Raw genomic sequence first — 25,910 nt, 5'->3', positions numbered from 1 at the left:
TTGGTCAAACAGAGTTAGAGATGGACAGCTGTTTTGACTGCGTTTGAAAACCTTGGTGGATATCCTTTCAGATGAGTTCTGCAAAGAATGATGGAAGAGAAACTACAAGAGCTTTTATCAGCAGTGAGCCAGATGTCTCCATTGTTTCTTCTCTTTTCAGCTGATTCTGTCATTTTAATATTTTTCCTTTTTTCCTCCCCCCTGCAATACTTTGTTCCAGCCAAGAAAGATGCATCTTTGTTACTGTTGCCTTTAAAAGTTTTATGTGCATGTTGTTGGTAAAGTAACAATAATACTTTACTTGTGTAGTATGTTTTTCACTAGGGGAAGCTGAAGCATTTTCTAAGAATCAATTATTCCTCACAACCCATTTCTAAAGCAGACATTATTATCCTCAGTTTACAGAGGGATGAAATGGCAGATAGGTTAATTAACTTGCTTAAGGTCATCCAGTGAGTTAGTAATAGAGCTACGAAAAAACAAGATTCAACAATTCTCACAATTCAACAATTCAACAATTTCCAGATAGCTAGAGTGGCAGTATTTAATAGCTGCATCTTTGTAGATTTCACTCCATGGCATTAGTTTGATGAGTTATTTTAAAGTCAAAATATCCTTCAAATGCCCACCCAAAGTCTGTCAGTCTCTTAATACAACACATTCTCTCCAGAGGGATTTGCACTGCTAGACATCTCCATGGCTCAGCGTGAATCGCTGCGCAACAACATGCAATTGAAGTTCACCAATTAATCATGATCACATAAAAAAATGAATAACAAATGTATTCTAAACACAGATGTAGCCAATGCAGTTTTACCAAATGCTCAGATGGTCCTTCTACTTGACTCAGATGAAGATTATTTTGCTCCCTCATATAAATATTTATAACAAGAAAATGTTAGAGATCGTCTTTCAGCATGAGATGATAGTTGAAGCATAAGACTTAGGAGTGAAGTTGACTACTGTGTCATACAGGAACTACTCAAATGCCTTATTTCCAAGATCAAATGGAACAAGTTCAGACTCCTGTTTTGTCCTAAGAGTCAATAAACAAGTGCCAATGAGCAAACTGGCATCCTGATCTTTTTTTTCTTTCTGGGTATACCTTTGTCTTCTCAGGACAAACTCACAGTGGCTCAAGTGTTGCTTTTTGTCAAAAACCTACCTTAAGGCTATTCAACATTCAGTGATAACTAAAATACATATAGCAGAGAAATTAGCCAGATAAGTAATTCCAGATCACTATTGATCAAATAAAATAATTCCAGATCAAATTACTTCCAACTCTATAAAAAGGTCTTCCCTGTACTTTATCATGAGGTCTCTTCCCCTTTTTTTTTTGCTGCTCTGCATGTGCTCCATGCATGTTTCTTCACTCCCATGATTTCCTTCCTTCACAACAGTCCCCATGCAGAGAATGCCCATGTTGTCTCCAAGCTCCATGTCAACCCACTCTCCTTTAACTCCTTTCTAGGGTTTTACCTTTTTCACTCACCCATCTGCCACTGATTTTCTTCTAAATAATTGCCAACAAGTCCAAACGCTTTGCTCTATTTACAACAAAAAGCTCAGGAGGATCTAACAACATCTCCGTAGAATTCAGCTCATCACAAGCCCGTTCCTGCTGTCAGCCTCTGCTGCTTCCTTCCATTCCCTGTTATCATCAACCCTTAGCATGTCAAGTCTAATTTGGACTGTGAAAACCTCAGAGTGGGGACGTTCATTTTATGTGTCCAAAAGACTCCACACGCACTTACAGCGCTACATAAATAGTATTACACTGGTCTGATTAGACAGGTGGCTTTGCATAGCAGTCCACCAGCTTAGTCTACCAGCAGTCTTAGTCCACCAGCAGTCTACCACCAGCTTAGGAACTGGAGGTCTAGCTCTTGTGCACCCCATCTCCATAACCACCCCATCATTCTGCACTAGTATGAAGATGGATGAGCTTCACAGAGATGAAGGAGTGAGACATAAATGTCTTCCACTCCTGTCACCTCCTCACAGTGATAACTAAAAAATTAAGCAAAGAAATACCTTCTGTGACTAGTGGCACAATAGTAAAGAGCTTAGGCAGCAGTTCAGCCTTCATCCTGAATGTTAAGCACTAGCAACTAAAACCGGAGTGCAGCCACCCGTATACCACTGATGGTAATTATTGCCAGGGATGCATGTTACAGCACTGCTAGGCAGCCAGAAAGGTGACTGGCCTGTCTAACCTGTTCTCATGACAGGCATCATCTCAGGGAAAGTGATTTGGACAATGTCCTCCACAGTGAAAAACATCACCCAGCAAGCTTAAACTCCCCCTCAGAATCTAGGGAGACACACAGTCCCTCAGATGAGGTGTGCAAGACCATTTATGGCTACATGGGTTGCAAAACAGACCGTGCTCCACCTCTGCAAATTTGCAGATGTGTTGAGTTGTCGCTTTGTTGACTGTTGTGACTTTGATATTCCTTCCTGAGTGTCTGTATGCTGCCTTACTGGCTAACATGCTAACCCTGGCTGGGTGCTTTTGCAAGCAATTCTCCTCATAACCGCAGTAATAACAGTGATATAACAACAAAAATATCCTCTTGTGAGTGCACATCTTTGCTTTATTCCTGACCTCAGATTTAATAATATTTGCATGTTATTGCACGGCTGACAGGAGAAACAACTTATTTTAGAGGGAAAAAGGCAGAAGAAATGAACTAATGCAGACCTGCTCATATACGCGCACTTCCATCACACCAAAAGAGCCATGCTGAAGCTCCTCACATCCACAGAGTTATAAATGTATATGCCTGCAAAATGTAGGCAACAACACTGGGTCTCTGAAGAGAAAATCTTTGTATTGCGACTCCTTCCTAGTGATCCAGAGCTCTGATGTGTAACTATGAAAAAGAAAGTCAATTCACCTACTGCCCTGATCAGGAACAGCCATAATTCTCACATCAGCCTAGTCTACTAAACGTCTCTGGTCTGAAACTCAGCAAAGTAACTTTAGACAAACAGACACCAGGCTGATAATGTTGCTGGAAAACAGAAATGGGACCAGAACCACGCTATTTGGTCCATTTTTAGGTAAATCAATAGTTTGAGGGAAACCAGAAGATGTTTTTCAGTGGTCTATATGCCACTTCTCTGAGTTTGTGTAATATGCAAGAAGAATTGGATATTTTCATTGATGAGGAGAAATGAGTTCAAACTGATGTAATTACTGAAACAGGCAGGATGATTTACCAAATTGGAATATTAAAATATTTTGCCACAATCCTTTCAAACAAATAAAGACATTTGAAGATGTGAGAAGGTAACAGTACGTATTAAAGCACCGTCATTATTTTAGAGATGCAGAGACAGTAACTTGTCCCAGTCCAACCCCCTAAGGAGAGGGGGAAAGGAGTGGAGATGGCTACAGAGAATCAGACAACTTATCCCTCCAATGTACAAAAAGTGTGCTCAGTTTGGAGGTGTATGAGGAAAAAGCCCCAAATAGCCAGCAGCTGTGTTTCACTAGAGTTTCTAAAACTTATTTTCTATGACAGAAGTTATTCCAGTCTATATGGAATAATTATTTTGGAACTCATAATGTTTAAACAATTTAATCCTGGGACAAGAAAGTGGTGGTTGCTTAGGAGCCAGCAATCACAATTTGATTATAGTAAGTGAAAAAGGACAGTTCCAGCCAGGGAAATACTTTTCCTACACACACAGAGATGCTTCAGAAAGACTACCTCCATCAAGATGAGAGAAATTATGAGAAAAATACGATTCAAAAGTAGAAGTAGAAATCTAAATGAGAATTTGTATGATCTTACTCCATAGTCTAAAAGTAATGATTGTATAATTAAGAAAATGGCCAGTTTTGGCTGAAGGACAATTTTGGCTCAGCAGCAGGGTGAAGGAAACTCTCAGAAGTTAAAAGCATAGTATAGAACAATGTGGAAAAGCAAAAATACAGGAAAAATGTTCTGGAGTGCACAAAAAATGAAGACTACAGAAAATGCATGAGTGATGTGACTACGGGCAGTAAAATGGGGAGGGGAACAATGCCGAGGTGCATGACTAGGTAGAGATGGTAAAATGGCACAGAAGTGGCAGAAATGGTAAAAACTTCTATTCCCTCCTTAGAAAGATTAAGGAAGAGACATTCTATTATCTAGTAAAAAAAAACCCACAAGCATTTTTTAGTCCGTTAGTGAGTAATGAAGATGGTAAACAACTTCTACTAGAACAAACATTTTAATGTCAGGGTATCTAAATCTATTGTTATGCAAATCAAGTTTTGCATAACAATCATTGAAGAACAGGCAAAAGAAATCTCAAGAATGTTAATTTCAATAAATCTTGGAATATGAAGGAAATTACAGAAGATCATGCCAATGTGCAAAAAGAGCAAGAGAGGCGCCCGGGGTGCCTAGGCCACACGGCTGATCAGCCCCTGGGAAGCATGGAAAAGGTGACAGAAAATGAATCACAGAAGGACTAAAGAATAACAATGTACTCAATGTCAGTAAGTACACACTCTTCTAGAAAACAGATCCAGCCAGACAAACCCGTTTCATTCTCTGATAGCATTACACGTTTGGCTTATAAATGTAATCACATAATTGTCATTTACTCAGATGTTTGCCCAGAGCCTGATTCAGCACCTCCTGGCACTGATTAAAAATTAGCGTCAATCGAGCACCGGGAAGGCTCACGTGAAGTGGGCTTGGGAAGGGCTGACGACCTGCAAAAAGGAGCGGTGGCGGGGAAGCGTTAGGAAGCCCGGTGCCCGCCCTTACGCCTCAGGGGTTTCCCGCTGCTCCCCTGGCCCACCGGTCCCGGTTTGGGGGCATGAGGGTGAGTGACCACGAGGCGCGGGCCGGGGACCTGCATCGCCTCCGAGCACCAAACGGCCACTACGCGGTGGGGGGAAAGGGGAGGTGGCTCCCCTCAGGCGGGCGGGGGCCGCGGGCCAGCGGACGGCCACAACCGCTCCCCAACGGCCGCCCCGCCCCGTGCCTCACGGAGCCCGACGTCACCCGCCGCGACGCCTCGCCGGAGAAGCCACCGCGCATGCGCCGTGGCGACCGCCGTCCCCGCCGCCCTCTGGCCGTGCTGTGCCGTGCCGCCCGCGGGTCAGCTCGGGGTCGGGCCGGGCGGAGGGGTGAGCGGCGGCCGGGGGCATGGCTGTCCGCTCTCGCTGCCCGGTCGGGGGGAGTGGGGCCTGCGGATGTGCGCGGAAAGGGGGGAAATGGTCTCGGGGGGTTCGACCGAGCCCGCGCCGCCTCCCGGGCCCTGGGGCGGGATCTCGGGCTCCGCTGGGTAGCGGGTAGCGCGGGCCTCTGTCACCGGGGAGCCGTTGGCGGTGGCTACCCCGAGGTGCGGTTGCAGCCCGCGGGTGGGTTTCTACGCTTGCCCTCCTGGAGGAAAGGAGCTGGAGGCGGCAGGGCTTGCAAGAGGGCTGTGCTGGGCCGTGCCTGGCTCGGGTGCCCCTCTGGCCGGGCGGTGGCCCGGGGCAGCCTTCTCTTCTCTGTGTGGTCGTGGGAAAACCAAAAGGAATTATGGAAACAGAAAGTTCTCCTGGCATATGCTAAGTGAGAAGGAAGCGGTCTGAGACAAGCTAGCAGATCTAGAAGAAAAAGCCCAGCCTAAGATGGGAAAGCAAGGCTTTGAGTAGCAATAAGGAGGGGGAGCAGGTGAAGAAGCAGCACTGTATGGTAGTTTTGCTTTTGGTTTAGGTGTGTTAATTACCAGTAGGTGATCCTGAAAATATCATCGCTGTAAGTGACAAGGACAAAACTGTTCTGGTAGCATCTCACAGAATCAGAGATTGCCCTGAAACAGCCTTTAGATAGCTCTGGCACTTGGGAGTTTGTAGCCTTTGCCTTTCTTATCTCTCAAATGTTCTTAGACTGGCAAGGATTAATGGAGGTCTCCAGCCTTGGCTTGGGCTATTTAGATTCCTTTAGTGATTCTGAAGTAAGAAGCAGGTCCCTCAGACCACTGGTTTGCATCGTTTGGGAGCTAAAGGCATTTTCATTTTAAGGCTGCAGTTGGAAGAGATCAAGCAAGCTTTGTGTTTGATTTGCGTCTGGTGGTATTTTCAGAGTGATGATGTGATGAAGGGTTTTGAGGACAATTTGTTGCTTTATATTGAATGTAGGAATGAGGACTGGCTGTTCTGAAATGGATCGTTTAGCAACACTTAGTGATCATTCCCCCATGTAATAGATGCTCAAGTTGAAGTGCTGCCATGCAATCATTTAAGATCTTCTATCTTCTCACACTAGACTGGCTGCCTTAACTTGAGGTCTCTGACACTTTTCCTTCCCTTTTGTTAATCTTTCCATTACTCTCTTTGACTCAGATTACTTGTGTTATTTTCCTGCTTCCTTTCTAGTGCTTTGCTAACAGGAGTAAATCAAAGTAGACAGTGGTGCATCAAGTCCTCCAGTGGGCAGATGTATGTAGGTGAGGTTATGAATACTTCAGATCTGTGTTATTAAACAACAGGCTCCCTGTTATCATACTAAAATGGGCTTAGCCCTGTCCTGCTGATTACTCTTGTCCTTGCTCCGTGCTCTTTAATTTTTTTATGCTCATCTTCTGGAATCAGCTGTGCAATACTTCTTAAAACAGGAATTTTAAACTTTAATGTAAGTGTAGTAGTGCACCTGAACAAACCCTGCCTAATTTCTCTGGAGATTTATGTAATCACTTATTCAAAAAGGCACAGTACAGGCAACATACAGCTTCAAATACAGGATTATGGGACTCTTATTTTTGCCTGTTACATCCTATTCTGCAGAGAAAGAGTAAAGTAAAGATGCAAAGAAGAGGGGGAAAAAAAATGGAGAGGGGTAGGAAAACTGAGAGAAAACCCTTCTCCACACTCCTTTAAGAGAATGTGGATGTTGTCTCTGGTGGCCTAGTAACAATGGTTTTGTCCTCAGCATTTTTGTTGCAGAGGTGTCTTTAGGTGGGAGATGGCTGAAAGAGAATGGGAAGTTGCTGATGTGGGATTTTCTTGGAAAAATAATCTAGTATAGGGAAATGAATTCTTTCCTCCCTTAAAAAGAATAGGTATCAGGAGAGACTGAAAAGAGAATGGAGAAAAAAATTGATGGAAATGATCAAGGGAAGGGAGTTGAGACGGGAAAGATCTGTGTGATTCAGAGATCTGTGTGAAACATTTATTTTATTTTTGCAGTTAATAGGCCATTTTTACTAGTTGGACTGTAACAACATTCATACAATGTTTTAAATAGAGTGAGAAATTTTCATGAGAAAAACTTCCAGGTTGCTTCCTCAATATGTTTAAGTGGTGTCTTACCTTGTGCTTGTGTAGAAGTCAGAGGTATCGCAGTGGGCACCATTTTTGCAGAGTTCACACTGTAATTGTTCCTGTGACTGGAGTTTAAAGGTAGCCTTAGGCAAGCTGAGTGGGATCTGCTAATAAACTAGCCATGGTAAATTGTAGGTACTTTTATAGTCCATGTTGCTGTCTGTAGTGTCCTAGTTAGGCTGCTAGTTGTACCTGAATTAGTGTAGACGTTCTTTATATGCAGGGTTATGTACTAAGAATTAGACTGATTTCATGCAAGGAATGCATGACTTCAGATGTGTGATCAGTGTATGATGAGTTGTTTTGTTTGTCTTAATTCTGGGATAGCTTGCAATACTCAATGATCTTAGAGTTGTGTCTCTTTTTTGTCTTTTCTTTTGCAGGAAGGTCTGTTTGTCTATGTGTGCCTACTCTTGCTTGGGAGATGTCCAATGTTTCCAATTATGCCCTTCGAATGGCCCGGCTTAGTGCTCAGATATTCGGAGAAGTTGTCAGGCCAACTGACTCCAAATCTATGAAAGTAGTAAAGTTATTCAGTGAGCAGCCTATGGCCAAGAGGAAGGAGGTCTACAACTGGTATCCTCCTCACAACACCTACTATGCCCTCATGAAGAAACTCCGTTACTTTGGTCTCTACAGGTAATCTCTGTGGGAGCAGGACTGGAGACGGGAGTGGGGTATGAGTTTTGATACAGTTGTGTTTTTCCTCAAGGAAAAGAGGAACATAGAAAAAGGTTTAGTTCAGAATATGGTGTATATGGAAATACACGCTTGATTGTTGCACTGACAGCAAGGAGAGTAAAGTAAGTGACTACTGTCTAAGTAACTTTTACCATAATTAGCACCTTTTGTGAGAGACTTTAGGTGTAGTTATGGGCAACTAGTTATATAAGAAATAGTTCTTGCTTTGGCTTTGTGGGGAAGGGGAGAGAGCTTTCTCACAGAGAAGAGATGGGTTTGTAGTTCTGAATATGGCAAATGAATGTGCTACAAAAAGGTGATGTTACCTTAACGCAAAAATTGCACTAAGACGGTCTTACCATATATTCGTCAATCATTCAGTAGGCTGTGTTAGGCTGGAGGGGCTTTTATCCTTTAAAATAAATTAAGTTAAATTAAATTCAAACGTGGTTTAAATAGCCTTGTTAAGTCCAGCTTCATCCAAACCTGTTGTCTAATTTCTAAATGAATTTTGACAGTCTCGAGTAGGAAAAACTGCACTGCTAAAGAACATCAGCAGGCATCGAGTGCAGTCCTTTGACTTCAGTCAGGTAGCACTAAAGAAATCCCTTAAAAATGAGGCTGTTAACCCTGTCAAAACAGATTAATTTCTATTGCTAGTATCACAATACTAGCCATCAAGGATTGCATCCAGGATGCTCTTGGCTTAGGTGGGCATGCAAACACTTTCTAAAATAGCTGTTTGTTGACACAAAAAGCTTCAATGACATGATAATGTTCTTTACTCTTCTCTTTCCCCTCCTAATCTCAAGTTCCTTCTCTAGCTGCTCTGTATACTGAGAGCTTGTAGAGGATCAGGTTTGCTGGTCAGAAGTATGTAATGAAGAGTTGTAGAGTAAAAGGGGCCTGATAATACCTCGCAAGCTTTTTGTTTCTTTTTTAGAAAAGTTGTATTTAAAAATGGCAGTGCAGCAATCTTAGGCCACTTAGAATGCAGTTGTGACTTTTGAAAAATACCTTCGCACTGAAAAATACAGGGGCAGAGATTAAACAGAATTTATTAGAACATTATTGAGGATTCATTATCTCTGCCAGCCCCTTAATCCTCCTTCCTGTTTTATTCTCCTATTAAGATTCTACCAGTAGCTGATGGTTTCTTCATAACTCATTCTTGAAGTCACCTGAGAGCAGTGTCACGTACTGTAATTACTGCTCAGCATGCCCCTGTTTTCTTAGATGCTAATGACCTGAACTTAGTATCTAGCACAGAAGCATGATGTGCTATTGCTAGACTGCTGATCTAGATGAGAAGGGGGAAATTCTCATTCTTGTTTCTTGCTGATTTTTATATTTTACTGCTCATTTAAACATAATGGATCAATAAATGCAATGGAAATAATATATACTGTTTGTTGCTGAAAAGGGCAGCCTTATTAGTTCTGAAAGTACCAGAGGAAATCTTTCATGTTATTCAGTCCAAAATTACTACTAGCAGTAACACTGAATACATTGCAGTGAGTTTCAATATGGGCTTCACTGTTAATGAAGAAAAAAAAAAACAAAACTCCACTTTGAAACTTTTTTTATCATACAGTTCAAAGAACCTTTCACATCTAAGTATTTCAAGAAATAGAGTGAACTTTTTTCTTTCCTCCCCCATGTAGGGATGAGCATCAGGACTTCAAGGAGGAGATGAGGCGATTGAAAAAGCTCCGTGGGAAGGAAAAACCAAAGAAGGGCGAAGGAAAGAGAGCTCTCAAGAAGAAATAGTGCCACTTAGACAATATAACGAACTACTCTGGAAATGCTGGAGAACAGCTGTAACCCAGGCTTTCTGTTCTCAGTTGGAGAGGTCTTGGCATGTGAGCTGTGTGTGGGGCACAAACACATGTGAAATACTGGAGTCCATCTTGGGAGTGCACTTGAGTCTTTGTGGTTTTATTGTTTTTGAATTTCTATAGTTTAAATATACTGTATATTGGAACACATGAGCTTGTCAGAGCCCTCTCTGTCCCAAGTAGTAAAAACAATAGTAAAAAATAAAAGTGCTCAGTGTTTTTCTTGGAAACACCTGTAGCTGTTTCAGTTTTTCTGGATCTGGAAAATTGTTTGGGTTTCATTGTCTGCTTTACTTTCTTGGATTGATATCAACGTTGTTTTGCATGTAGCCACAAAAAATAAGGTTTCCAGCTTCTACTGCTGCTTGTCATGTTGCCTGTTATAATGAGTTTCACTTCAGGTAGCTTTAGTGTTTTGTGGGTTTTTTAAAGTTGCTGTTAGAATCTATTTTTCTGCATTTTGGACTGGACAATACTTCATGGTCCATTGCCTACCCGCAGCACTCTCATTGTACCCTGAATATTTAGATACTGCAACAGAAGAGGCTGAAATATGAAACTGTTTTCCAGTTTGAGACCCCCTACTAATGAAAATACAATATTTAAGTTTACTGTAAGAAAAGGATTTTGAATTTATTTTGATTGCCTGGAGGGCATGTATGAAGTACTTCATAAGGTGACGAACAGTTTTACTGGTACTCAGTATGTGGTTTTATTGCTAGGCTCCTTCAGTGTTGCTAATATTAATGACTGCATACATCTACCATTCTTACCTGTCAGTTCCTGTCAGGGAACAGGAAGTAGAGAATGCAGCTGTGCTACTCTGCCTGGCCATATGTGCATCTTGCCTGTGCGTGCCCTGAAATGGCATCTTTTAATTTCCAGACCATGTAAGCTTAGAGGAACATCCTTGAGGTAGTAAAGGAGAGCTATTAAAACCATAGAGTGGCTGGAGCAGAAAGTATTTGCACAGTTAGCTTGGGGTATGCTTAATTTTGCGTACAGAAGCAATCTGAAGTAGGGAACAGTACTAACCTACTGACATTTCTAAACCAAGCTTGTTCAAATTTAAGTGTATTTGGAGGGATTCTGATCATTTAAATCATCAGACATAAACTTGTAACAGCTCAACAACTGTACTTTGCCAAGTTTATTAATTGAAGAGGTGCTGATTGTATTAAAGGGGTTTATGGTGAGCTGTGTAGTTCTTGCTCAGTATCCTTACTAAGTGTTATCTGGTTTTCTAAGCTCTAAGAGAAGCTGAAATTAGGAAATCCGCAGTGTTGCAGGAGAAGCGCCTGAGGTCTTACCACAGTCAATGAAATGCTGTAGAAGTTAGTAAAATATATCTGCTCTGTACTCTAGTGGTTTCTTTTATTCTGATTTAAAATCCTTTTAGTAACTTACAACTTTTGCTCAACTGTGACGTGCCTACGGCATTTTAGTGCTCTGTGTTGTCCATAGGTTGTGACTTGTCTGGTACTGAAGTATACAGAGCCTGTGATGGGCCCTCTGTGAAGTACTTGGTTCCTGGGACATGTGCATGCAGCCAGGGGAAGCGGTCTGGTTCCCTTGAATTCCTCTTCAGGAAGAAGAGTGGCTTGGAGCCATGTACTAGGTAGGAGAGGGAATTGCCTGCGTAGGAAGGCTGCTGCTGCCTGACTGTTTCTGGCTGTGAGGGGTGAAGTTGCTCAGTTGCTTGCTTTGGTGGAGAAGACCAGTTCTGAACCTCTTCAGCAGAATTGCTGCAGCAGCTTTGGACAGCTGGTGATTGTATTTACAACAGCTTTGTTGGCAAGAACTTGATGTCTTCTAAAATTAAACCAAAGATCAATAAAAATGTTTTCCCTGTAATTTAAGATGAAAAATCAACAGTATCTTTTTTGTTCCTGTGAAACACTTAAAGCTTTGACAGTATAAACATGGAAGAGAAAGTGTGCGTGCATCAAAGTGAATTATGGTCCTGCTCCAGTAAAATAAGTATGCATGGCCTTAAACTTTGTATGTGTGGGCGGACCTGGTTATGAGTATACATATAATGATACATAAAATACTTATGCAGCATGATTGGCCATGGTTATGCTTCTGAATCCACATTTAGCCTACTTAAGGACTGAGGATCTACAGAGCCTCCTGAGGGCAGTGAATACTACAGGTATTCTGTATTTGTGTGCCACCTTGCTAAACACAGGTACAGACTCAGCAGTGTAATATTAGATAATTAGGCTTGGGGATCAGATCTGTTCTTCCTTGTCTACTCCAAGCCACCTAGCTATTTGGGGATTTTGAGAAGTTCCTGTCATGAAGAAGAAAGCAAAGCGCTTGTTTGACTAGTTGCCTATAATGGTCCCCTTTGTCTGCGACCTGCCAGAGCAAACCTGTGAACATACTTTGGGAAGATACTTATAGCAGCATATCCAAAAAGGGAGAAAAACTGATGAAAGTGTCCGTGAAGTAAGCTGATATGAAACAAATGGACTGAATTGTTGATTTTCATTTGTTCTCCACAGTCTTTACAAAAGCAAAGTAGATGGAGCGAAAAAAAGGTAACTTTTAAAAAGAGCAGTCTAAGTACAAGAAAGGTTCCCCTGCCTAATTCTTCATGATCTTTCTTCTGTAGTACTCATTCACTAGAACTAGGTCTTCTCAAAAATGGCCTTTTCCCTTCCCCTGAGACTTCACCATAAAATAATGATGATTCAGCCATTATTGGAGTGTATCCTAGTATTAGGATAATCCGTTGCTTGCTGGGAGTGTTAGCATAACAATTTTGTTCTGGAAAATACAGCCTTCTCTCCATAGCTGGGGTAGAAATAGGCACTTTCCTACCTCCCTTCTAACCTGTGCTCTGTCATTTAGCAATAGACATTGCCTAAAGAAGACCATGTTCTGTGAATCACAGGGTCTAGACAAATTGGAAGTCAATCCTGAAACATGATGCCAGGTATTAATGCAGTATGTGTATTTAGGAAGGGAAGGAGAGTTTTAGCCATATTCTGAGGGGTAAGGATGGGAACACTTATGCTTTATACAGCTATTGGTATAGTGGCAGATCATTTTATGTACAAATAATCAAGTTCAATTATATTTTTGGTTTTGGCTTTCCCCTTACAATGATTCTTTTCACCATTCAAACTCTGCTGTGTTGTTACAAAATTCACTCTTTTCCTGAGGGTGCGAGCTGACTGACCTCAGCAGATGTTTAGATGGATGTTTTTAATTCTTGATCGGAATAAGCGTGGTTAGCTGATCTCCAAGGGACTAACTGAGAGTCAAAACCCTAACCTCTTCCCAATCCTGAACAGCTTTATTAAGTGCCACTGCTTCCTTATTTTACAGTGCTTTAAGGATGTCTGTCTTTAATTATACTCTGGTATAATACAGTCATAGCTGCTGAGTACTGCCTTGATAATCACAAGTTATTTCATAAACAGGCTGACCCAGTTGCTGTATATATCCTATAGGGAGTGCAGCTATTGCTAGAACCTCTTACTGTTGAAAGTCCTGCAGACAGGCGGTTCACTTGCATATGATCATACTCTGTAATGGTGGAAGGCGGGGTGGGGGGGGAAGCAGTCTTGCTTTCTGGCAAAGGTACCAGTGTGTTAAAATATATGTGCTCTGCTCAGGAAAGTGTTAACTTGAAAAAGTTTCTCCTGATGTGGAAAGAGTTTCTTCTACTTATTAAAGCAATGTGCTGAGTTTACACAGGTCAGCGAAATGCACCTAAGTTACTCTATGGTTTTAGACAAATGCTTTGTCTTACTTACCTACATTTCCTCAAGAGTAAAATTAGAATGATGATCACTTAGTGAATAGTGTCACGAGGGTAAGCTGCTTCTAGGATGGGAATTTACCCCAGGAGAACCTTGTGTAAAGAGCAGCTTAGTCTGGCTATGGTAGAACTTGTACTTCTGTGTATTTCAGAGAGATGACTGTACGCAACAGTTGATGACATTTTTAACACATAAAGTAAGCTGTGGTAAGTTACTGTGTTCACTGTTCTGCTTTAAATGTTAGGTACTTCAAATGCTGAAAAAAATCTTGATTTGGTCAGAAAGTAAAAATTAAAAAAAATTCACAGCTATTAAACTGTAAATATTTTTGAAAATTTAAAGTATCTGTGTACATATTTCTCTACCACTTTGAGTTTGAAGGCCATTTTAGGATCATTTTAAAAAAACAACAATCAACAAAGTCTGTATGTTTTGGAAAAGCTTCACAAATCTGAAAGGCTGCTTTGATGAGGGAATGACTGTGGTTTTCTTTCTTTCAAAGCACAAAGAATAATATGCAAAGAAAACAAGTACTATGGGGATCTCAGATTGATTCCTTTAAACTCAATTCTCCTCTGTAACTGTTTGATTGTGGCACTTCTTGTACAATCCCTTGGGAGTAGATCCTGGAAACAAAATCCTTCAAGAGGAGACTCTTTCTTCATTATCTTGAACGATACCCTTATCATAAATCCTGGTTAAGAATTAAATTATGTGTGTGGGCCAGGTATTTAGATGGATCTTCCTGTGCCCGCACAGCTGGGGTAGCATGAAGAAAGGCATTTTAGTCTCTTCATTTCTTTCTCCTCTTCACTTTTCCTTGTCCCTTTCCTCAAGTGTAATAATAGTGTCTCGAGTACAGAGAGGAAGGAACAGACATGAAAACATCTGAAAGAATTTGCTTGTGAAGGCTCAGTCGCAGCAGAGCACAGCTATAGTTTGTCCAAATGGTGAGGAGCATGACTGTAGACAGATGTTAGAGGGACATCACCACCACGCTGGCTGAGAAATTATTTAGGGTTGTCTAAGGGGATAAATATGAAACCCACAGGATAACAATCATGACATTGAAGTGTCTTTATACATACTATGTTTAACTGTTCTGGGTGGAATACTGGGGAAAATTCCACAAAGTGAAATATTTAGAAAAATTGACAAGATTCCCAAGAAGTGGGTTTGGCTTCTGTTGTCTGAGTCAGGCGGAGCTAGGCTGAGCCAAGTGTTATAAAACGTAGCACAGGGACCACTTCTTTCCTGGAAGAGGAGGAGGCAGACTGCATGACCTCATACATTTTCTCATATCATAGCTAGGCCTGTGAAAACAAATCTCACCAAGAGCTAAAAAAGGATGTTTATATCCATTAGGTTTTCTGTCTGTGCTTGAAAGTACTTTACTTCATCCCAGGGCTCCTAAAGCTGTTTGTAAATATTTCATGGAGTTCAGAGGGTCTCTCCCACTTCAGTTGTTGTTTCTGTGGGTCTGATGTGTTGCCTTATGGGCTGTTTCAGTAAATAGGCTTTTAATGGTATTAGGAGCAAAACCCACCTGAGGTCCAGAAAGTCTAAAGGCCATTCTACTGCCACACACACTGGTGTGTTGCTGCAAATACGTAATTGCAAATCACAGAGTCATGAAATGGTTTGGGTTGGAAGGGACAAAATGCATCACATTCCTCAGTTTCCACTGCAGTCTTGCCTGGATAAAAATGAATGGGGTCACTTGGCCCCCAGCTTTTAAAAGTGGATCTCTAAAATTTGATTCCAGGTTCAAGCACCTACAGAAGTGGTCTAACTTTAGAAGCTGTGTGAATATGGCGTATCTCCAACTGGTATCAATGGGACTTAGCTCTGAATAACAGCTAGGTAAATCCTATGCCCGCATACACTGTTGTAGTCCCCTTTAGCCTTTGACTGATAGTGGTCTCTTCAGGACAGGACTGATGAAACATCTCTCTAGACACTGTCATGCCTCTGCCTGCAATAGCTGCTTCCCCAGTGACATTCAGTGCTGATCAGAATATTATTAGGCTGTCTGCGTACTATGCATTGGTTTCCGCAGAGAAGAGAGGTGCAGGTGGCTTAAGGAAAGTCTCAACTACTGAGAGACTGGAGCGGTGCAGCTGAAGTGTGCTGTGCTGACATCTGGGTGATGCTGTCTTATTTACAACCAGCAACTATTATGGGCAAGGTGCAACATTTCTAATTTCTATACTTGCATGCGAGGGATACCTGCTGCTTGGTATCTTTCTGGGGGAGCAGCAGGCAATGACAAGAGATGATCTGAAAGGTGTGAGGGTATTGCATTCAGTATTGAGCTGGCTAGTTAACAGAGTTTATTATATATATATATATTTTTTTTTTTTAAGATTAATTCTAAGATGTCAGAGTTTATGCCGGCTTTTTATTTAAGTAAAAGAGATATGACTGATGTTTCAGCTGACGTTACTTAGTATTACGTTTAGTTTGTAGGCATAGGAGCATTTACATGAAGGCTCCAACCTAAAGCAGTATTCAGCTGGCTTGTCCAAACTGGCACATTTATATCAAGAGATGAGCCTGTGAATGAGGCAGTGCAGATGCCACCTAGACAGATGACATTTCGTGCGTGAGTGGATGGGAGGCGATTGATATGCAGGCTGTGTGTGAGGCAGCATGTGTTATTTCTTGGCTGTCTGTCCTGGGTCTGTTTGGTGCAACTGATGTGCAGGTAAGCGTTGTTCACGAGCTCTAAACTTCACATATGCTTTCTGAATGAACAGCATAAACCAAAAAGTATTAATTACGCTAGGGAATGTCAGAGTTGTTACTGACAACTAGAAAGTAACATTGCAGCCTCTTTATTTTTCTGCTTTTGCACTTTGTCATTCTGCTTATATGCTGTGATGTTTGCCAAAATACTGCTCCGTTGCCTGACACCAATACAGCCAACAGTGTGATGTGTCTCTGTATTTTCAAACTCAAGTTGTTTGATAGCATCAAGTTTATGAATAAACATTAATGCCCTCTGAGGACAGATAGTAGGTTATTGACTAGGCATGCAAACCACTTAAAAATAAGATAAAACGAAGATCTAAGCTGGAGCCTTGCAGAATTCCTCCAGAGGGGGGTAACAGAAATTGTGGTCATTTACCAAAACAAATGTGTCTTCTGGAGACAGAAGTCATATTATATTAAAAAGGAATAACCATGTCCAAGTGCCTTTAGCATAACTGTAAGCTTCAAGCAATCCACAGCATCAAAAAATGTTGAGAGGCCATTGACCACTGCACCAGAAATTTTGCCTTTGGCCAAGTGCATACTCGCAGGAACGATGAGAATATAGCAATGTGGTTCAGAGACTTGTCCTAATTCCCACATGCGTGGCAGGCAGCTTACCTTTATAGGAGAGACGAAATGTCTGTGAGGCTTGTGTTGTCTCAGTGGTAGTGAGGATTAAAAGACAAGGATGGATTATGAACTGTGATACTGACTCCATCAGCAAAAGACACTACGTTTAAATGCATATGATATGTGTATGTATATTACAATGTAAGCATTCATTTAAAAAGGTTTGACCTATCACTGAAGAACAATAACTCTTAAAACTCCAGCAACGTGGGGTATTGCCCTGAAAAAACATGATCGGTCACCATGTTCTCTCTGTCCCACGTCAAAGCTGTGGTTTCTGTATTTGTTTCCTATTATCGATTTAGCCTTTTTGGACTCTTAAAGTTTCCTTACTCCAGGCCAATACCAACCCTAATGGACTTTTTCTGCTCAGTGAAGAGGCTAGAAACCAAAAGATGCAGTTACTATCTAAACTGTTATTAGATCAGAGATGTAGAGAGTTACCAACCTGTCTGTGAAGTGCTGGAGAATCAAATTACAGCAGGTATTCAGGCCAGGGGAAGCTCAGCTAGCCTGGATATTATGAAGGAAAATCCTAAGACTGGAACATAATTGAGCAGTCACTTTCTGAACAGCAAAATAACTTCTTTGAGGTGGTATCCTTTCCTGCCCTTTCTTGGAACTCAATCATGTTAGTGGTTTTTTTGTGGGATGGTTTTGAGTTACAAAATGTGATTGTTCCCATTGGAATAATAACGTGAGGAATCTAAAACTATTTAGTCCTTAAAGCTGATCAGCTTATCACTATCCAACACAAAGGACTCGGAAATCAGATATTCGAACAAGCTGAATGCGTTAAAGCAATGATGAGGGATGCTAAGGTAACAGGAGGGTCTTGACTAATTTTCTCAAATGTGAGATTTGGTCCCACTTTCTGTAAAGTACGTCAGGCAGAAAAATCAGTGCTCCTTATGCCTCTGTTTCCTTATCTTCATCTGCTTCTCATTTCCTAGGAGAGCCACGTCTTCTCCTCCAGTGTCTACTTCTACTACGTTCTCTCTCCATCTAATCTTTTGCCCCATCCCTCCCCTTCCTTTTCCACTGGCTGCTACTTCTGTTCTCTTAATAGTGGTTTCAGGGCTGATGCTTTCTCTCGATGGTCCCTTATATGCCACATCTCTCAGTATTTACACTACTGTTCAATAAAAAGTGTAGTTTTCTCAGCTTCCCATGCTAGTACGCAAGTGAAGGTAGGAAGCCAGCAGAGAGAGAGGCAGAGCACTTCGATGCAGCACGTGCATTGCTGGACCATGAGGTCACTACTAAGACAGCAAAGGAAACAGGTTAGCATTTTGCTGTTGCAGTGCCAAACAACGTGCAGAGTACGGAAGGGACCTATATGCAAAGTCACTCCCATGTCCCAGTCCCATCACCTTTCCTGCTCCCTGCCTCCCACAGAACTGCCTCCAAAGGAAAATGTTTTGCCTTTTACTTTCTGAAGGTCTGGGCTGTGGTTTAGGGAGAGAAGAGCAACAGTTTCATAAATAATGACTCTAGAATAAATCACGCTTGAATCACATGAAAACTGTATAAATATTTCCAATATAATTACAAAAAAATCCAGAATATGTTGTTATTTATATATAAAAGAAAGCTTGTTAGATCAACATTGCTTTTAAGGGTAGAATGAAAACTGAGTTACGAACCTGGTGGATTCACATTTTCTTCTTTTTTTTCCCCTGCCTCCTTTTTTCTCTTAGTCTCCACCCATCCCCATCACTTCTGCTCATGTATTTAACTCAAAGGCAAAGCGTTATGAAGTCTCCACAAAGTGAAAAATATATAGATGAGACTGTTCAGCTGCCAAGTTCAAATCACCACCTGAATATTACCTAATTTCTCACTGAAGGTATGAACGTTTGAAGTTCAGCAGTGTCACAGAATGGTAAATCTCCTGAACTAGAAGTGCTCAAGAAGCTACCAAAGGAAAAAATACATATGATCTGTACAGGAATGGTTTAAAGAAAAAAAATTAAAATGAAAAAAAAAAAAAGCAGCCTTGCTTTCTCTGTTGCCTCACATTGGAGCAATCAGACAGCAATCCCTAGAAATATGAAAAGATGTATAGTGTATCTTAAAGTGAGTGGGATAATATACCTATATAGCTGCTAAAGAAAAGTGGGAAAAAAAAAAGTGGGGTTCTTTCCTCAAAAAATATCTTCAACATTCTTTTCCTGGAGAGCAAACTAATTTTCTTAAGTATGTATTATTCTGACTAGTAATCAAAAAGCAACTGAACTTTGGACAAAAGCCTAATTTTTGTTCTGCTTCACATTTTCTGGCCGAGATTACAGGGAACGTGACTGTTGGCATTAGTATGTGTTCCATCAACATCTGTATTTCTGCTGTTAAGACTGAGGATTAATTTGATCTATAAACAGTACCATTGCCGTAGATACATGAAGTGCACTTTCACTTCATACTACAGCATTTAAAAGTGACGTGTATATTTTAACACACTTTAGAAGATCTGTAATTATTTTCTCATGGTGCAGAATTTAATCCAGCATTTTCAAATATACATGGGCCAAGCACAAATGCTACAATGTATGGGACAAATACTGTTTTTTCAGTGTATTAAAAGACTAAGCAGTTTTTGGAAATTTGGGCAAATTCTAAGGGCACTTTAGACATCCAGAGTTTAAGATACGTCGAATTTTCACCCCACTTAAAAAAATCAGTTTCTATTATCATACCAATATGCAAATTATGTAGTTTTTTTATTAAGAAACTGGAAGGCTGGAGTTTTTTTGAGACACTGTCTTCTATTGAAAGAATATAATAAATGAGACCAGTATTAGGTTTCATCTAATATCTCATTTGGACGTTCTAGTTTTGGAGCATTTCATTAAGATTAATTCTTTTTTTGGGGGAAAGGATAAAGATGTGTTCAAATGCTCACAATGAGACAGTTGCTGTCAGGTAGACATCTAATTTTTTTTACTGACTCATTGAAACATTGTTCTCTGGAAGTTCAGGTGTTGATTATATCAGACAAATGTTCTGGTGGTGGGCAATCTAGCTGAAGAGTCTTTGTCATTTAACACTTGGACTTGTTTTCTGATCTGAATTAAAATAAAAATATCCTGAGGAGGATCCAGCCCCAGTGCATAACTCAGAGTTTGATGGGAGGTGGCAGGTTTTGTATTTACAAGTATGCATTACCTGCTGCAATACCAGATAAACTGGCTGTGCTGCATTGCAGGAATCAACCAGCAACTTTACGGAGTGGCCTACGGATCTGATAGCAGAAACCAGCCTTTTACATCTAGGTTATAAGCTTGATTTTGACCTATGTTGATAATGAAAGCTAGTCTTTGTAAAAAATGCTGATGATATCAATTCTCAGTAGATAACATTTCATATCACCAAGAAATAGTTACAGTTAATAATGATTTCTCTTCCATCATGCTAGATTAAGCAGCGAGACCAAACATGCCACCATGTAAAGGAGTAGGAAATTCCATTTATTCCCCCAAACAAAAGGAAAGTATAGCATAAGTAGTAGATTTCTGTCTCATTCCAACACAAATATCTTTTTAAATAGTACTCTGTTCTTTATTTAAAAAAAAAAAAAACATGTGCCACCTATCTATTTCATGTATTCGGGTGGTAACTGCTGTGTTCCCAGTTTTGGTCATCAGTTGTCAATATTAGGGTTCAGAATTGCAACTCTGCTGGTGGTACGTCAAATGTAATAAAGTCTAGCAAATACATTTTATATGAATGCAAATCTTCTGAAAAATCAGAAGCTCGGTAACAAAGGCACGCAAGATTACTAAAAGCATTGGGAAAGGTATTACAAGTTATAGATTGATAGTAGCCTACTAATTCCACTGCTAGAGTTATGCCCTGGACATAAATTGCTTGGGGAATAAAACAAGGGCTATGACTATGTTCTGTACATTGAGACTAAATTATCCCTTGGTATAAATTTCATTGAAACAAATGGACTTACTCTGTTAGTTAACCCTAGTTAACCCATGTTACTCTGGTGGCTTTCCCATTAACATCAACAGGCTGTGTGCTGGGAGAGCCATCTCATATTACCTCTGCCCCCTTTTCCTTCAAAGATCAGGGATATTTGTCCCAGCATTTAGTCCCCGGCATGTGTGTTATTTTCCAGAGTCTGTCTATTACACATTCCCATCACATAGCAGGAATGGCTGATAATTATCCTCTTCATTAATGTGGCTATTAGAGAGAAATCTCTAAACTTGGTGAGCCGCTTAGTTTGTACACTTGATTCTTATATATTTGTGCAGCCTTTTTGTTGACTGCACTGCAGGCCACCAGTCATAGGAAAACCTAGGCTCCTATCTCAGAAAAGCATAGCCTGTCAGATAATCAATTAAAATCCATTTAAATATTAACTAGATTATTTTGCTTATTTCTCATTTGCGTTCAGAAGGTGTTTAATATTGCGTAGGTCTCTACAGGAAAGACCCCCAGCCCCAAGTTCCCTCCCTCCGTACCACAGGGTCTGTTATTCCTGACTCCATCGTGTTTTTGCTGTGCCCATACAGTAAATTGATGCTGCATTTATTTAGCAGTTACAGCACTGCCAGTATCGAACTGAATTTGAAACGCTTTTACACACCAGTGGCCCCAGTGTGAAAGGTGAAATATAAACCTCCAATCTCTCATCAGGATTATTACATTAAGAGGTTGTATGGTTACATATTCACAACTGAAGCGAAACAAAGATAAGGATGTTTGTGCTTGCATGTTTCAACTTAGTGTTTTAATTGACTACCATAAAATATATCAGGTTGTGATAGAGCAGCCTTTACTTTCTCCGAAATCCTGCTGCTGTTCTGATACGTTAGCTTTTCTTTGCAATGTATTAAAATACTCTTACCAATTTTGTATTTATCATAAAAACCTTTTCTGCAAGAAAGCAACTTCAAATACCTGATTTAGTGAATGCTTTAAGTGTGTAAGCTGCATTTCAATGGGTGTGCCATAGAGGGATACGACACAGGTCAATTTTTTACTTTAAACGGGAGTACCCTGCCACTTTGGGGGAGGTTGGCTGCGGGCACTGGGGACACGGGGGGAGCAGGCTTTGGGGGGCAGCGGTGGGTGCTGGCTCCAGCTCCCCCTCGTTTCTGAGCCGGAGGGAGCAGCATTTCCCAGCGCATCCTACCCACCACCCCGGCTCCTCTGTCATTCGCACCAGAGGACCGAAGCCCACGGCAGGTCCTGCTGTGTGAGCCCACCTCTTTTCCTTGGTAAGCCAGGCTGTCAGGAAGGCGGTGCAGGTCCCGTCATGCAGACAAGGTGCAGATGGACGCACGTATTCGGAATCTGGGACCTGCTCCCAAACCCGCAGATTGGATAAAGCTGGCCAGAGGATAAGAGATAGGTGTTAACGAGGAGGATGGGGTCCCAATTTCTCCTGAGCTCGTGATCAGACCCTTCACTCACTTGAAACACCGTATATAAACAAAGCACCAGCTTGTGGCGGGTCGAGGCCTAAATGCTGTCAGTGGAAAAAATAAGGACGTTTTATCAATTCTAGCAATCGACTATTTTAGTTATAACTAGAGTAGGCACAACATTTTCAGATGAAAATGTGATTTTTGGAAGTATCTCTGCCATTGCCGCATGGTAGGTGTCTATAAAGATTCACCCCAAAGGCACACTGCGGTTGTTTGTCAAATGATGTCAGACCAGTCCTGGGGTCCGGCAGCCCCTTTCCGCCCTTGCCTAGTCACCGTTTTCACCGCGACCCTGTTCCAGCTCCCGATGAGCTCGCACGGCACGCAAGATCCCACTTGTTCCTAATTTTAATTCTGCCGGCACCTCAGACCTCCCTTCCCTCCACCCGCGGTTTGCAGGGCTCCCCGCGCGGGCCCTCAGGCCGCTGCCGGGACGGGCCCTCAGGCCGGCGAGTGGCGGCACCCGGCCGCCGGCCCTCCGCCACTTGGCGACCGACCGCTCCCGCCGGCTCTGCGCGGGCTCCTCACGCCCCCGCGCCCGCCCGCGCCACCAGCTGCCGGCGCTGCGGGCCCGGCCCCGGCCCCGGCCCCGGCCCCGGCCCCTGCCCCGGCCCCGGCCCCGCGGCGGGAGCGCGCTGCGGCGCCGACTGCGCTTCCGCGCCGCCAGGGGGCGCTGCGGCGGCGGGGGGCGGGGCCGCGGCGAGGGGGCGGGGCCGCGGCCCACGTTCGAGTTCCCAGGGCGACGGGTGGTCGCGCCGTGACGTCAGGGTGTTTCCCGGTGACGTCAGGCGGCTCATGCGCAGTGGCGGCGGCGGCGATTCTGGGTGACGTCACGGGCCGGGCGTGACGTCCCGGTGGCGCGGGCCGCTGGGAGCGGGCCGGGATCTGCGCTCGCCCCCCTCCCCCCTCCCACTACGGGTCGCGGCTGGGGGCGTCCCGGCGGCGGGGACGCGGCTCCCCCCTCCCCCTCCCTCGCCCCAGCGCTTCGATCCAAGATGGCGGCGCTGAGCAGCGGCAGCAGCGCGGAGGGGGCCTCGCTCTTCAACGGGGACATGGAGCCCGAGCCGCCGCCGCCCGCGCTCGGCGCCTGCTACCCGGCGGGCAGCGGCGACCCGGCCATCCCGGAGGAGGTGAGGCCACACGGCGGCGGCTGCAGCGGCCACCCGCCCCCCGCCGCCGATCGCGCCCCCGCCCCCTCCGGCCGGCCCCCACCCGGGGGCCGCCGGCGGGCCCGGCCGGGGCGGCGGCGCGGGGCTTGCCGGGGCCTCGCGGGGCAGGGTGAGGCGCGGGGCCGCCGGCGGCGGCGGGGATCCCCGCTGCGGGGAGGCCCCGGCCTCCTCCCCCCTCCGGCGGCGGGGGCGCCGCTCGCTCCAGCCGCCGGCGGTGATGCAGTGTCGGGGCGGGGAGGCTCCGCGCCTCGCCGCGGCCTCGCTCCCGCCGCGCACCCCCCGGCGCCCGCAGGCAGCGCCCGGGGCCCGGGCCCGCTCTGTCCCGGGGGCGGCCCGTGCCGCCGTGAGGAGGCGGCGCCCCCGGGCCTGCGGGGGCCGGGGCTTCCCCCGCCCCGCCGCGCTCCACCTGGGGAGGGGTGGCGGTCGCGGTCTGGTTTCAAACAAGCCCACCTCCGTGCCCCTGCTGTCACGCTTGCTGTTACCTGGCGGCTGTGGCCGGCAAAGCTTTTGTGCGGGGGTTTTGTAATCGGTTTCCCCCGGTGGTTCTGAAACACTCGAAACATATTTAAAAAACAGGAGTGGGTATGGTTCCTGTTATGGATGTGGGCCCGGCTCACCGTTTCTGCACGAGGAGTCTGAGGAAACGTTAACGGACAGGGCGCTCTGCAGGCACTGAGGATGTCGGGCCTCTGGTTTGTGTCTCTCTTACATGCTTCCTGTGTTTTGGGGCATATTACTTAACTTCCCAATCCCACGGAGAGCGAGCGGTACTACCTGTTTTCCTAGGGTTAAAGTGTAAGTTGCTAACACTTCTGAAACGTTTTCAGAAGGTGAAATAAAATGTGCCGTAACAACACAAGGCGTTTTGCAGATTCGAATAGTGTAGGCATCGAAGTCAGAACAAATTGCCAAATGTCATGCATCAAGTTTGTTCTGGAGGTAAATACAGAAGCTCTGCCCTCTTGTTCCGAGCGTTAGTTGCTGAAGATTATTGCTGCTCAGCTTTCCTGAGCGTGTCTGTGTAATCGGTACAGGACCTCACATCTGTGAGCAGAGTCTTGTGGCCCTGTGAGGTGCCGAGCCCACCAGGTTACGGCTCCTTGCTGCCCTGGGGGGAGAGCCTCCAGCAGGGAAAGTGAGCTGGCTTCGATCATCAGCTCACAGAGGGGTCCAGTTTGACTGCAAACTCACCAGCAAAAGACTAACTTTTAAATCATTTTATTTATTACTAGCATAGTGGATTATAGTGGAATTAATGAGTTGAGAAGTTTGACAAGTGCTAGAGCTCATCCTGGCCAGAAAGGAGAAACAGGGAAGGAGTCTGCCCCTATCGATGTTAGTGAGAGGTGAGATTGATTCCCTCATCTTAAGGAGCTGCTGGCTTACTTGCTGAAGGAAGGCAAAACTCAGCAGTATATATGTATTTTGCAGCTAACCAGCAGGGTGATTAAATGCTTTGAGTGATGCAAGTCCGGTCTTAACTTTCCTGAGTAAGGAGAAACTCTCAACTGGTTGAGAAACCTAAATACCTAAAGAGTGGGGTTTAACAAATGCTTTCTTCCAGCAGCAAAATGAGGTTAAAAAGCTCCTCGCTGACTTTTATCGCCCAGATTGTGCTGGTGCAGCTGTGCATGGAAATGAATTTCTGTTACTTCTGCCACAAAAAACCTAAATCTCTGTGGAATTATTTCAATAACTGGTTTGTATTGTGGCCCTAGAAACAGTACTATCAATACAGCTGAGTTGGGTAAATAAACTGCAGTGCAAGAGAGAGGAGAGGGGAAAGCAGTAGCAGGAGGCAAGATTTTTTTTAATCAGTTTTCATACCAAGGGAGGCGTTTGTGAAACTGGCATAAGTCACTTCAACTTCAAAAATATTTTAGCCTGTGTCAGTTATTAGATTTGACTCCAGATGCTAAACTACATAGTGTAGCTTTCCCCACATCCCCTGAAGCTTTCCCCCCATCCCCTGAATATCTTGCATCCCTATATGAGAGCAAGGGCCAGAGAGGAGCAGTCTGGTATCTGGAACACCTGCCAGCCAGAGAGGTCAGTATGTCACAAGTACGGGTGCATATATTCAAGGTTAGGAAGTGTGGGGGGGTATTCTTGTATTATTTAAAAGCAAACTTCTTATACATTGGAAATACTGAAACATGAGGTCTAAGGCAGAGCTGGTGCTAGAATTTTTATTTTCTGATGTGGTTTTGTTCTTAGTTAGCTAGTTCTTCCTCAAGTCGTAAGTCATTAAATTTTGTTTGCTGTGTAAGTACGCCTATTACTTCATCTAAAAC

The 25,910-nt window shown here is 43.5% G+C and overlaps 2 protein-coding genes across 3 annotated transcripts in view; both read left to right on the top strand.

The window, feature by feature from the left end:
* Positions 1–5,005: 5,005 nt before the first annotated feature.
* On the top strand, positions 5,006–11,658 carry MRPS33 (mitochondrial ribosomal protein S33). Of its 2 annotated transcripts, none has more exons than XM_072872132.1 (3): positions 5,006–5,111; positions 7,705–7,960; positions 9,667–11,657. In XM_072872132.1, exons 2-3 carry the CDS (start codon positions 7,746–7,748, stop codon positions 9,770–9,772), a joined length of 321 nt encoding a protein of 106 aa, XP_072728233.1. In that variant the 5' UTR covers positions 5,006–5,111; positions 7,705–7,745; the 3' UTR covers positions 9,773–11,657. The 2 variants fall into 2 exon arrangements, with proteins under 2 accessions (XP_072728233.1, XP_072728240.1); XM_072872139.1 differs by having other exon boundaries at positions 5,065–5,140; positions 9,667–11,658.
* An 11,566-nt stretch (positions 11,659–23,224) lies between these two features.
* BRAF (B-Raf proto-oncogene, serine/threonine kinase) overlaps positions 23,225–25,910 on the top strand; it is an 86,150-nt gene continuing 83,464 nt past the window's right edge. The window contains exon 1 of the mRNA XM_072872061.1: positions 23,225–23,577. Coding sequence (XP_072728162.1) covers positions 23,443–23,577 — 135 coding nt within the window. The 5' untranslated portion in view covers positions 23,225–23,442. The remainder of the gene's footprint in view (positions 23,578–25,910) is intronic.

The sequence above is a fragment of the Ciconia boyciana genome, chromosome 1, assembly GCF_034638445.1.
Source record: "Ciconia boyciana chromosome 1, ASM3463844v1, whole genome shotgun sequence".
Taxonomy (NCBI): domain Eukaryota; kingdom Metazoa; phylum Chordata; class Aves; order Ciconiiformes; family Ciconiidae; genus Ciconia; species Ciconia boyciana.
Note: the sequence above shows the minus strand (reverse complement) of the source record. Positions and strands in the feature narration are given on the sequence as shown.

Excerpts from the sequence above, each read along its gene's own strand:
- MRPS33 (XM_072872139.1), top strand. The coding sequence starts at position 7,746 with ATGTCCAATGTTTCCAATTATGCCCTTCGAATGGCCCGGCTTAGTGCT. Across the intron at positions 7,961-9,666 it reads CGTTACTTTGGTCTCTACAG|GGATGAGCATCAGGACTTCA; the intron begins GTAATCTCTGTG and ends TCCCCCATGTAG.